The 12,389-nt window shown below is 43.4% G+C and overlaps 1 protein-coding gene across 1 annotated transcript in view; it reads right to left on the bottom strand.

Moving 5' to 3' along the window:
• The window catches only part of stxbp5l (syntaxin binding protein 5L), an 83,627-nt gene that overhangs the window by 51,591 nt on the left and 19,647 nt on the right, over positions 1-12,389 (bottom strand). The window contains exons 2-3 of the mRNA XM_062456206.1: positions 9,625-9,705; positions 2,782-2,882 (exon numbers count right to left, since the gene is read on the bottom strand). Of these exons, the coding sequence (XP_062312190.1) occupies positions 2,782-2,882; positions 9,625-9,705 (182 nt within the window). The remainder of the gene's footprint in view (positions 1-2,781; positions 2,883-9,624; positions 9,706-12,389) is intronic.

Below are 12,389 nucleotides of genomic sequence, written 5' to 3'. Positions count from 1 at the left end.
CGACAGAGAGAGAGAGAGAGAGAGAGAGAGAGAGAGAGAGAGAGAGAGAGAGAGGGGATATACTGAGGAGAGTGTTTAATGTGTGGGGAATGGGAGAGTTAAGTTAGATTAAGTGGAGGCTTTGGCTGATCCAAATGGGAGAATGTTACACACCATTAATCTCAGTCATAGTAAAATATAATAGTACCTGCAAGGTGAGAATATCATCAAATATACAGACACAATCAGCACCCACTGAGAATATTTACTGAGAACACACATCCGGGATTGGAATTTTCCATCACTGAAAATTTCCATTTTACAGCCCATGCACTTCTCACCTGGACGGCAACCACAGCTCCATTAAAAACACCTTCTTCTTGCAATCCCCTCTTGTCTCATACAGAGACGTTATCGCTGGAATAGGTAATTAAATTCCTCAGGTTTAAATGACTTTAATAGGAATTACTTGGCAGGGGAAAGGCCTGCCTGGTACACCGTGATACAGAAATGATCAAGTGTGTTCACGTGTGTGTTTCCATGTGTGTGTGTGTGTGTGTTTCCATGTGTGTGTGTGTGTGTGTGTGTGTGAGCCTCAGGGTTTGCATGAACCCTTTTCACCTAAAGGACATGCGTGTCACAAGCTCCCTCAAGGCCAGGCTTTATAAACACTTCACCATGACATTTAATGTCAGCTGTGGACTTTTGCAAGGTGTTGGCACTTGGCAGAAATGGCTGCTAATAAAAAGAACATTCGTTTTTAATGAAGCTCTGTGCCGTCTTGGAGAGACCGAAGTAGGCTTGTTAACATGGAAGAAAATGGCCGACCAGTTCGGTCCACAGACCCATCATATCTAATACCAACCGTATCTCAAGAGCTGCCTCTGATAGCTGACTCACGGTTAAAACCCTGACAGTTATTCAACATAATACTTCAGTGATCCATGGTGACAAATACAATGTTCTCCAATTCAGCATTATGCTCCTAAATCCCTCCTACAACTAAATCTACGTCCCTGAAACGGCTTTGTGATTTAAAAGGCATTTCTAAATAGATTAACATGTCAGACGGTTTTCTTGTGGGATTGAAACCCTTTCCCTCTCCTGAAGGTGTCTGCTTCCTGTGTGAATAGACACTGCTGCTGAGAAGCTAGTTCTGACGTGTTCAGATAACTGACTTTACATGCAGGGTAAAGTATTTAAGTGTTGGACATGACTCAACACTCACCAACAATGGACCTTTTCTCTCTTAAATGAAGGCTTTGTATATGCAGTCGAACTTTCAATGTGATCTTATTAACTTTAATGCCCTCAATGCAATACCCATGACCTGCTCACTGTAAACTGACTAAGAGGACAGGGAAACTGAGTCATGCTATCTAATTACAGTGTGTATTTTTGTAATGATCATAGTCCTTAGAAAATACCCGATGTACTAGACTGAAGGGAACTGAAACACTTTATAACTCATGTAAAGCCTGTTAAATAAACTCAAATTAAAAAGGAAAGTTATAAGAGATCTAGAGTTAATGGTAGCTAACTTAATCACAGACACTTGATTCCAGACATGATGGCAATGTTTTCATGGAGATTATCCCCTGTCAGAAAAGTAAAAAATGTGACCTTTTATTCTGTATCAAATGATACTATGTTCAGCATTCTTCACCGACTGACTGTGCATTACTTGATAGATTAATATTTCTGACATCCCCCTATTGTACATTTTGAAAAATAGCTTCAATTTTTAATGTTTTATTTCAAAGCAGTGAATAACTATTATGGTTAAGAATGAATAGGCCTACTGAATAGCATATTTCTGGAACAACTCCACACTCAAAAGAATGTATAACGTTTTTACGATAATATTTTTTTCCACTTTCCACACCTTGCTCCTGTGGAGTTCTGCAGAGAACTCTAAACAAGAGAGACCAGACAAAGAGCATCTTACAACTTCATCTTTTCCTCAAGGTTCGTAAAAGCACTTAACAGGAAAGATTCTCAAAACACTCCATGCCACCAAAGACGACATTGACCATTACTAATCGTCCGAATGCTGGGGTGAAACATTCAAACATTTTCTGCCTGACCTTTTCACAGAATCAGACAGACGTGTATTGTGTAGGTGTGGATGTGCTATGTCGTGTGGTAGCACCCGGCTGAAAACTAGACTGGAAGGTTTCCTGCTGAACACAGGTGTTCTCTAAGTCAACAGAGGCAGTATAGACGAGTCAAGGGCATGCCCACATTGCAAACAACATTAGTCCAAAGCTTTTACCTCTGAAGGCTAAAAGAAAGAGTCTGTTTTCGTTTTTTTACTTTTACTTGCGAATTGATAGGGATTGAGGAAAAAACATATGGCACACTTAAAAGGTTTTTAATCTGAGACATAGCACTACGTAATTATTTTAAATCCTTAACCAAGATGTGATATCTCTTGTCCAGGTAAAGCTTTTCAACATTGTGAGGACAGTTCCATCATACAGTTCACTGCAATAGCTTTTTTCAGTGTCTCTAGTTGTTGCAGACCATGAGAAAAATGTCTAAGGCTTTCAAGAATTTGAGCGAACACCATAAAATATTTAAATCGCCAATACTGCTGTTGCCTCTGCAGTATTGATGGTCAACCTTGAGGCGCTGAGATTTATTCTATCAGAGGTATTATTTATTTTGGCGTACTAAACCTTGGGAAGTCAAACCCAGCTTTTCATCTCAGTTGATGGACTTGGTGTGTAGTTAGACTTGGTGTGTGTTTGTTGTGTGTTTGTACTTGGTGTGTGTGTTGAGTGTGCGCCGCGTACTCACCGCTCTCTGTTGAACTTGAGCGAGTGCAGGATGGCGGGCCGTCGCTGACGGAGGTTCCACAGGTGCAGTGTGTCGTCGGCGCACGCCGTGACCAGCGCCCCCTGCAGGAACAACACAGATGTGACTCCCGGTGATCCTCGAGGTGACACACTTTCGACACACGTCAATAACACACACGAAGACAGTTGTGTCGAACACGATGAGCGAGTCATGAACGGTAACCAACCCAGTGTCGGGGAAGGTCTTAGATTTACATTTACATTTAGTCATTTAGCAGACGCTCTTATCCAGAGCGACTTACAGTAAGTACAGGGACATTCCCCCCGAGGCAAGTAGGGTGAAGTGCCTTGCCCAAGGACACAAAGTCAGTTGGCATGACCGGGAATCGAACTGGCAACCTTCGGATTAATAGCCCGATTCCCTCACCGCTCAGCCACCTGACTCCCATCAGATCAATGCAGAACCACCAAGGTTTACGTTTGTCAGTTCATACAGAGATTATAATGCAAATTAGCTCCTAACTGGAGACAGAGAGGGAAGTGACAACGGTTATACAAGACGAAGCTTGGATTATCTGAATGTGTGTGTGTGTAAAGCAGCATGTCCTCTGATGATGCATGCTTGAGTATGAGGGGCCGTTTAGGAAATAATTCAGACTGTCTTTACACAAACACATTCACATATGAAACGTTCACACACACATTATTTGTTTTTGAACAGTTGAAACAATATTTTCGAAAAAAGTTTTGAAAAAGGTTTTTGCATCATTGATGAGTAATTGATGAGGATTATCTACGGTACTCTATTTGACTCTGCTCTACTTTACTCTGTTACAGAGCATTTCACACAGGTACATTTCCCCCTTGTTTTGGATAGTTGATCCTATTGCTAAGTGATTGTTCTCTATAGCATGCTCTCTGAGTGTGTAGAAAACAGGGCATAGCTTGGTACTTCCTGTTTTATTCAGCGACACCTGATTGTACCAGACAGCGGCTCTGAAGGTGTTTCTTACTGGGGGTACGTTGACGCGTTTCACGGAGAAGTTGAATGAGCTGCCATCACGGCTCACAGATTTCTGTGTTCTAAGTTCCACTTGTTCCCCCCTCCCATTGATATGCGTGTGTGCTTGTGTGTGCGCGTGGGCACGTGTGTGTGTCTGTGCGTGACTGTAAGTGTTCAAGACGTCATGACTCATGGTCCAAACAGTGGACTTCTGTCATCATGGGGACTAAAACAGGAAATGATAGATTCTAAACTGCCTTTTCCATTAATAACTTTCAAATGTTCTCCTCTATGTCGCTCCAAACTTATTACATGACAACTAGCTGTGACGGTAATTCAAAAGTTAACCCAAGTAATAAAAACTTGAATAAAGGTTCATTTGTTGAACAAATGAGTACACATGAGTTCCATTACTCACGTTGTCAGTTTGGTTTCCTCCTAAAATATCACTTTTTGTGTGTTATCGACCAGAGGGATGAGAGACTGTCTCGAACAGAAACTACAGTCAAAACAGCTTGGAGCGACATTATTTCCCTCAGGCTTTCGAGGGTTACGACTGACTGAAACTGGAGGAATGGAATTCCTCCCACGGAGCTGCTTCTGGGAGGCGGTGAGGAGTTAGCCAGATACCCAGGGGGTAAATAAACTCCAGACTGAAACCGCGACCTCGGGGGGGAAAGACTTGGTACGGGAGTATGGAGGAAATCCACAAACACAGATTCAAATCTAGGTAAACAGCTCGTTTAGGAAGGATTAAGAAGCTCTGTGGCGGTGTTTAGATGTGTGTGTGTGTGTGTGTGTGTGTGTGTGTGTGTGTGTGTGAGTCTCTTGCTTTTGTGAGAGCATTTCTAAGGCCATGTACACAAATCTTTAACATATGGTGATGAAGGTTCCTGGACAGCCAGCATCACAGCTATAGTCAATAATTGAAGATCCCCTTTAACATTCACAGACTACCATCACCTGGTCACAGTCGTCTGGACCTGCCGGGCCACCTGCCTCTCCCATCAGACCTTAACAGCCAGAAACTTGAAGCTCGTATGGAGTTCAAGCCACTGATACATCCCCTCCTGCTCTCCTCATCACCTAGTACCACCATATACCTCCTCCTCCACCTCGTACCACCATATACCTCCTCCACCTCCTCCTCTCCACCTAGTACCACCATATACCTCCTCCACCTCCTCCTCTCCACCTAGTACCACCATATACCTCCTCCACCTCCTCCTCTCCACCTAGTACCACCATATACCTCCTCCACCTCCTCCTCCACCTAGTACCACCATATACCTCCTCCACCTCCTCCTCTCCACCTAGTACCACCATATACCTCCTCCACCTCCTCCTCTCCACCTAGTACCACCATATACCTCCTCCACCTCCTCCTCTCCACCTAGTACCACCATATACCTCCTCCACCTCCTCCTCTCCACCTAGTACCACCATATACCTCCTCCACCTCCTCCTCTCCACCTAGTACCACCATATACCTCCTCCACCTCTACCTCCTCTCCACCATATACCTCCTCCACCTCTTCCTCCACCTCCTCTCCACCTAGTACAAGCCTACATGCGAGAAGCAGGGCTTCCTTATCTCAGTCAAGGCTCTTCTCTAATCTGGCTCCCCAGACTCTATTCCCTCTTTCACAAGACCCATCTCTCGTGTCTGTGCGTGTGTGTGTGCGGACTGGCACCACATGTGTGCTGTGTGTGTGTGCATGTGTGGGCACCACGTGTGTGCTGTGTGTGTGTGTGTGTGTGTGTGTGGACACCACGTGTGCTGCGAGGGTTGGTTTTTAATAAGTTGGGTACATCATGTTGTACTCAATCAATGGGTGCATTAGCTGAAGGTTCTTCGGAACATCTTTTTAAAGATATTAGCATATTTTGATTGAGGCAACGGTTTACACTAAGTAGTATGAATGATACATGAGACACCAACTGATTAATTGTTGCTTGATAAGGCTTATATCCCTCATAGACTAATTCTCTTGTTTCCGTAAAATGTTGGAGTGCAACCTGCAATGTTAATCCTGCCCATCCCTCCTCCATCTTGGTTAAACACATGACAGCTACCTCATAAAACCCCATTACACTGTGAGCAATGATCGCTGTTTACCAAACCAAACAAATTAATCTGGAAAATAATTAAATGGGAAGTAAAATAATGAATAACTTAATTGCGTGTGTTTTTTCCTCTTTCTTTGTCCGATTTGATGTCAGTGCCCCCTCATCCCGATCCACCGACCCTGCTAGGATGTCGTAGCTAATAGCATTAGCGGGGATATGCTCAGCTAATCCATGTCAAATTTGACTGATGGGGTATGTGTCGATGGAAAACTGGCACCATCAAGAGATTAAAAGGTCTGATAAAGAGCTTAATTGTGTTTTCTTCACGGCTCCTTTTTTATCATTCTATCCCTGTTTCTATTTGTCGTTATCATGAATTCTCTTTAAGGTGTTTACATGTTGAACTATGTGTCGCTACCCATTTATTTCGTATTTTCGTTCGTCTGTCTTGGGCTCTTTCACACAGACTCACACTCAAACACGCACACGCACGCACACAAACTCACGCTCACAAACTCACGCTCACATTGCCTTTGTCTCTGTATCTCTTTGTTATTCGTCTTTCTCTGATGCCACCAGTCCAGGCGACACAATCCTGAATTGTGCACTTGTCAATCGTCATGTGTCACTCTTGACGAGCGTTGCCGGGAGACGGCGTGCTTGTTGTGTTTACAGAAACATGCTCTCTGTCACCTCGCTCTAACGACTCGCCACAAAGACAGAAACAATGATAGAATACGGAGGAGAGGAGGAGAAGGAGGGTGAGACAGACAGGGGGGTGCGGGGTCTTGAACCCCATCATGGTGTGATTATCTGCAGCGATGGTGACACAGGAAGATGTGGAGAGAGCCAGGAAGAATGGATACATAGATACGGAGGTTTGGAGCCAAGGTAAATATTCACAGTCTTTGTTTCAAGCTCAAAATAGCACTTCCAACTACCGCTACGCTTAGGAGAGGACTATGTGTGTGTGTGTGTGTGTGTGTGTGTGTGTGTGTGTGTGTGTGTGTGTGTGTGTGTGTGTGTGTGTGTGTGTGTGTGTGTGTGTGTGTGTGTGTGTGTGTGTGTGTGTGTGTGTGTGTGTGTGTGTGTGTGTGTGTGTGTGTGTGTTTGTTCATTAAGTCAGATGGGGTCAGATGGCTGAGCGGTTAGGGAGTCGGGCTATTAATCAGAAGGTTGTTGGTTCGATTCCCAGCTGTGCCGAATGACATTGTGTCCTTGGGCAAGGCACTTCACCCTACTTGCCTCTGGGAGAATGTCCCTGTACTTACTGTAAGTCGCTCTGGATAAGAGCGTCTGCTAAATGACTAAATGTAAATGTAATGTAAATGTAATGTAAATGTTAAGTCTCTAATGGATAAACACCTTAGGACTTCGGATATCCAACAGTCACTTAATAACAGCCAATCCGTACATTTACCAACATCAGTATTAGTATCTGTGGACTCAATTGTAGCCAACTGGTAAAAAAAAAAAAAAACACCAGGCAGTTGTTTAAAGCTGCAATGTGCAACATTTTAAAATACATTTAAATACGAAAAACAATGCTCTCAATTCTTTTCTGAACTTCCCTGTTTTAGTTTGATTGACAGTGGTTTCACAAAATAAACCAAGGAAGAAGGCCTGCCTCACCAAAGGTGATTGGTTGGAACAGGATTTCTGGAACATAATTGCCATTGACATTCCACTGGCACTGAGCTGTCTGCGTTGCTAAACGACTCATTAGCTTACACAACATGTTTAATGGGAACAAAATGATTTTTTTTTTTACTAAACAAGTCTTACCTATCATACCATTAAAGCAGAGACAACTAAACAGACTAAGAGACAAGCCTCTCTCTCTCTCTCTCTCTCTCTCTCTCTCTCTCTCTCTCTCTCTCTCTCTCTCTCTCTCTCTCTCTCTCTCTAACCTATTTACAATTCCAATGACTCATTCGAGGGGATGAATAATTAATCAGGATTAGCAAACAAACAATCTAATTACCCTTTTCCAACCTTCTGACGCGAACGAACACCGGCGTTTATCATCACTGTAAGAATTACTTCTGGGCTTGACCTTGGGCAAGCTAATGCGTCCGGTGAGGCCTCGGAGCAGGTGACCAGCTATGTGTGGAGCTACACTGGGAGGATATGTGGGTGGGTGCCCGGCTCATAAAACGTCTTGTTATGGAGAGTGAGTCGGATTGGCTACTCGTGGGCTCAACAAGCTAATGGAATAAATCATTATACTTCTGTGAATGTCAAGGGTGCTCATCTGTATGTGTGTCTGCCATTCAAAGCCCACAGCTAACGACCTGTGATGATGGAGGGGTGTGTTCTCTTGCTGCCTTCAGTCGTGACAGTGTGTGTGCGGATCAAAGAAAGCAGACAGGAGACTGTCTGTGACAGATGGGCCGTACACACACACACACACACATGTAAGAATGGGCTTTCGGTATGTGCAGCCTGAACACATACACACACACACACGTATACACACACATATACGGTGAATCTGCATTTTTGCCTGAGGCACTTTCATCCAACCAGTTCCTCCACCCATCAATTCCTCCTTATCCATTCCACCCCTCCCTGCATCGCCCTGAACTGCACCGCTCTGTTCTAGGCAGAGAGTTAGTTAGATATCATCGTAAGATAATTCACACTGACATTGTAAACAAATATGCAGACTTACTCAAGACAGAGTATGGCTACATGGTTGCGTTAGCATCCATGTAGCGTTAGCATGCACCCGAGGAGTAATGAGATGATATTGTACACATTAATCTGATGTGGTAGATAATTCTGTATTCTGGTGTTAATGTGTGAATGTGAGTCTGAATCAATTGGCGTTGTGGTCGATGGGCATGCTTGTTGTCATCGGTATGATGTAACTGTATCGTTGAATGAGTTGGACAAACAGTCTGTCTTGTTTCATATTAACATCAATACTTCCCCTGGGAAACATACCACACTACGCACTATTGTCTATCTCTGTCTCCTATTCTCTCTCTCTCTCTCTCTCTCTCTCTCTCTCTCTCTCTCTCTCTCTCTCTCTCTCTCTCTCTCTCTCTCTCTCTCTCTCTCTCTCTCTCTCTCTCTCTCTCTCTCTCTCTCTCTCTCTCTCTCGCTCTCTCTCTCTCTCACACACACACACACACACACACAAGATAATATGGACGTTAAATAACCTCCCCTTCCCTCTTGTCACAGTCATTAGCCAAAGTTGTGAAAGTCCTCATACAAACCCTTCTGTTGTCTTCCACAGAACCCAGTAGAGAAAGAAAGGATAGAGAGAACAAGAGAGAAAGGATAGTGGGCAATATATAGACTGAATGAAAACAAAACATAGATAGAAAAGGAGAGAGAGAGGGAGAAAGAGAGAGAGAGCGAGAGAGAGAGAGAGAGGGAGAAAAAGAGAGAGAGGGAGAGAGTGAGAGAGAGAGGAGAAGTAGACTTGGAAAGACAGAAAAAGAGACCGAATGTGGGTAGAGAGTGAGAGTGAAGGAGAGAGAGTGGGCTGGAGAGCTATCAGAAGCGATACTTCACAGACCTGCAACTCAGCAACGTCTGCAGCAGTCACACAGACTGGCTTCTGCTCTAGAGCAAACGTCTGCAGCAGTCACACAGACTGGCTTCTGCTCTAGAGCAAACGTCTGCACTCTTCTGCTCCTACAAGACTTCCAGCACATCAAGATCCATGCTACAGAACCTGGGCCCGGGAGGGCTGACACACACACACACACACACACACGCAAACAATAGTATACACACACACAAAGTGTGTCTTACCTCGTTGATGAGGAACTGTAGTTGAAGCACGGCCGCTCCGCTCTCATGCTGACAGTAGCAATCCACGCCAGGCCGTCCAGTCTGATGACATCACAGAGTCAAGGAAGCATGACAGGAACACAACATGGTCGACACTGAAGATAGCAGACATCAGGAACATGAGGATTTCAACTGTACTTCGGCAGTACCAGCACGTTACAGTCCTGGGCTAACTGGTCACAGTCCAGAAAAAGATTAATGCGGCTACAATGCGGCTACTTTTAAATAATATCTATGGTATTCCATAGACGTCTAGCACAATGGCCAACATTTTTCATGGGGAAAGACTGATGGCTCATAATAGTTAAGATCAAATGTATTTTGATATCCCATAATAATCCATTATAGGATAAAAATCCTGTGGGGGTCCAACTAAGTACAAACAAAGTGTAAAACCTCTCACAGTACACTTACTCTCTGAATGGATTATTGTGAATGAGTTCCATTAAGGGTTGTGTAAAACCACAGGTGCTGCATTAGACAATAGACATCTTTAGACTTTCTCACCACTAGTTTCCACAGTCTGCTTTCAGGTACAATTATGCACTTAACGTTCTAAGAAGCAGGCCTGTAGCTACAGAAAGGCTCTAAAACGGTCACACAGCAGACTTTTGCTCCGGTATGACGTCAAACAAACTCGATAAGGTCAGTGTGACCACAGTTTATTTCCATCCAAAAGGTGCAGGAGCAGGGGGATGGGTAACACAGAAATAAACTTATCTGAAGTAGATATGGAAAAAGGTTGTTTAACCTTTTCATGTTCCTGTTAAATTTGCCTGAAAACGCCTAAACAGCATACCCAAAGTAAATTGGAAGCTGTTCTTGAACCATTTGGAGTACATGCATGTAAATGATCTCTTTTGAAAGCTGACACTCTGAAGTTATGTCCCCTGTTGTCAGGACCCCTGTCAGTCCTTCTAGTGTTGAGTAATAGAAGCTTGAACACAAGGAAAGTGAAAATTCTATTTCGCCTAGATTTTGTTTGAAAACAGAGGCCTGATAGGCCTAGAGGTGGTAGGTATTATCTGGAAGACTAAATTGGACCACAGGTTGAAGCCTTACCCAATTCAAATCAAAAGTCAAACATAATACCACAATATATTCATATTTGACACATGTTTTTATAAGAGTACATCCAGGAATTTTCTAAAAGGGTCTTTTGGAGACTCCAAAATGACCTTTGTAACCAAGGTCAAGGTCAAATAAAAGGTATTATTTTTCATAATTGTTATCTCTGGCCCATCTCTGGTACTTAGAAATATCATATATAATAGCTAAATCCTAATTAGTAATACTGAAACACAAAAACTGAAGCATGAACACATTGGAGTGCTTTATCTGATTCCAAGGATTGGCGCACAAAGAACACTGATTCTGTCAACCATATTGCGCAATCGACTGTTATTTTGAAGGCTCCACAGACGCATACAAATGAGGTATTGGCATTTTCAGCTAGCTGTCAGCTACAAGGCTAACGAGCTAATTTCAGAGCCAGTCGAAGCCAGTTCGAGAAATTTGTTTAGAACCAGTGTGGGGGGGGGGCGGGGGGCAGGACGCACAGACCTAGTTGGCTTTAGAGGGCTGTCAACGGGGCATGGAAGCTCCTATTGGGTCGAACAAGGTGTCAATCAAAAGGGGAGGGTTCAACGGACATTTTGAGACCTTCATTTTGTAAATACTCCGTTGATAAATCGGAGAAAATAACACTTTTATGTGAACAAGTTGTTTCTTCCGTCGGCTAACTTGCATAATGAAACAAAGGATAATGGCTATTCATGAACGTAAAACATTGTATTTGGACGAATTACTTTACATGGTTAGATACTTTGAACCCTTGGGACTTACGCAGATCAAGTTTTGATGGCATGATTTGCACACCTGGACCTATTTGAACAACTTAGGGTGAGTACAACTTTTTTCTTTGGCATTGTTGAAGGAATGTTCACCGGAAAAAGACGTTGACTTTGCTTGCTATTGCGACTTGATCTTGAATTGGTTTATTTCAATGGAAGCACAAGAATCGTAGCTTTCCAACGATGTATAACATGTGTAGCGTCTAAAAAATATATTTTTTAGAATTTAGTGCGTCGTAACTGAGGAAGGGGGAGCAGCATTTTTGTCTCGCGGGCGAAACAGGAGCGTAAACAGGTTAAGGACACTTTCTGGACAGTAGTTTGGTGGAGATGAAACGTCTAGTTCATCCAGGATGAATAGAGAGAAAGGGATATTTGAAATAGAATAAGAAATAGAAACTACCAAGATATGCGAGAGCACACAGACAAATAGCATAAACGTGAAGAAAACGTTCATGATAAATCTCTGAAACAGCCCAGAACACCTTGGTAGACAGTGTGTTCTCTGAGGAGAGGAGAATGGAAGATTCTGGAAACGCACGCTGGACTGACTGACTTATCATCTCGAGCAGCCGAACCTTTTCATGCAGAAATCTGGCGACCCTCCAATGCAGCAAGTTCCAGCTGGCTGACAGGAACAGCACCCAGTAGACTTCTACTGACAGGGTCCAGAGATTCGTAACATTCTCTGACACGAGAAGGTAATACAAAATCTTTGCTTTAAGAAAACGAGAAAAACAAATGACTAGACAAGCCTGAATTCCCTTCCCCGTTCCAGATCAGAAAATTAGTTTAAATCTAAGATGCCCTGAATTTGCCTTTTTCGAGGATTCTCATCCTCTTTTCAAGAGATGCAGAGAGATACACCCAGAG

Source organism: Osmerus eperlanus, chromosome 3 (genome assembly GCF_963692335.1).
Source record: "Osmerus eperlanus chromosome 3, fOsmEpe2.1, whole genome shotgun sequence".
Lineage (NCBI taxonomy): Eukaryota > Metazoa > Chordata > Actinopteri > Osmeriformes > Osmeridae > Osmerus > Osmerus eperlanus.
This window is presented reverse-complemented; position numbering and strand designations above follow the sequence as displayed.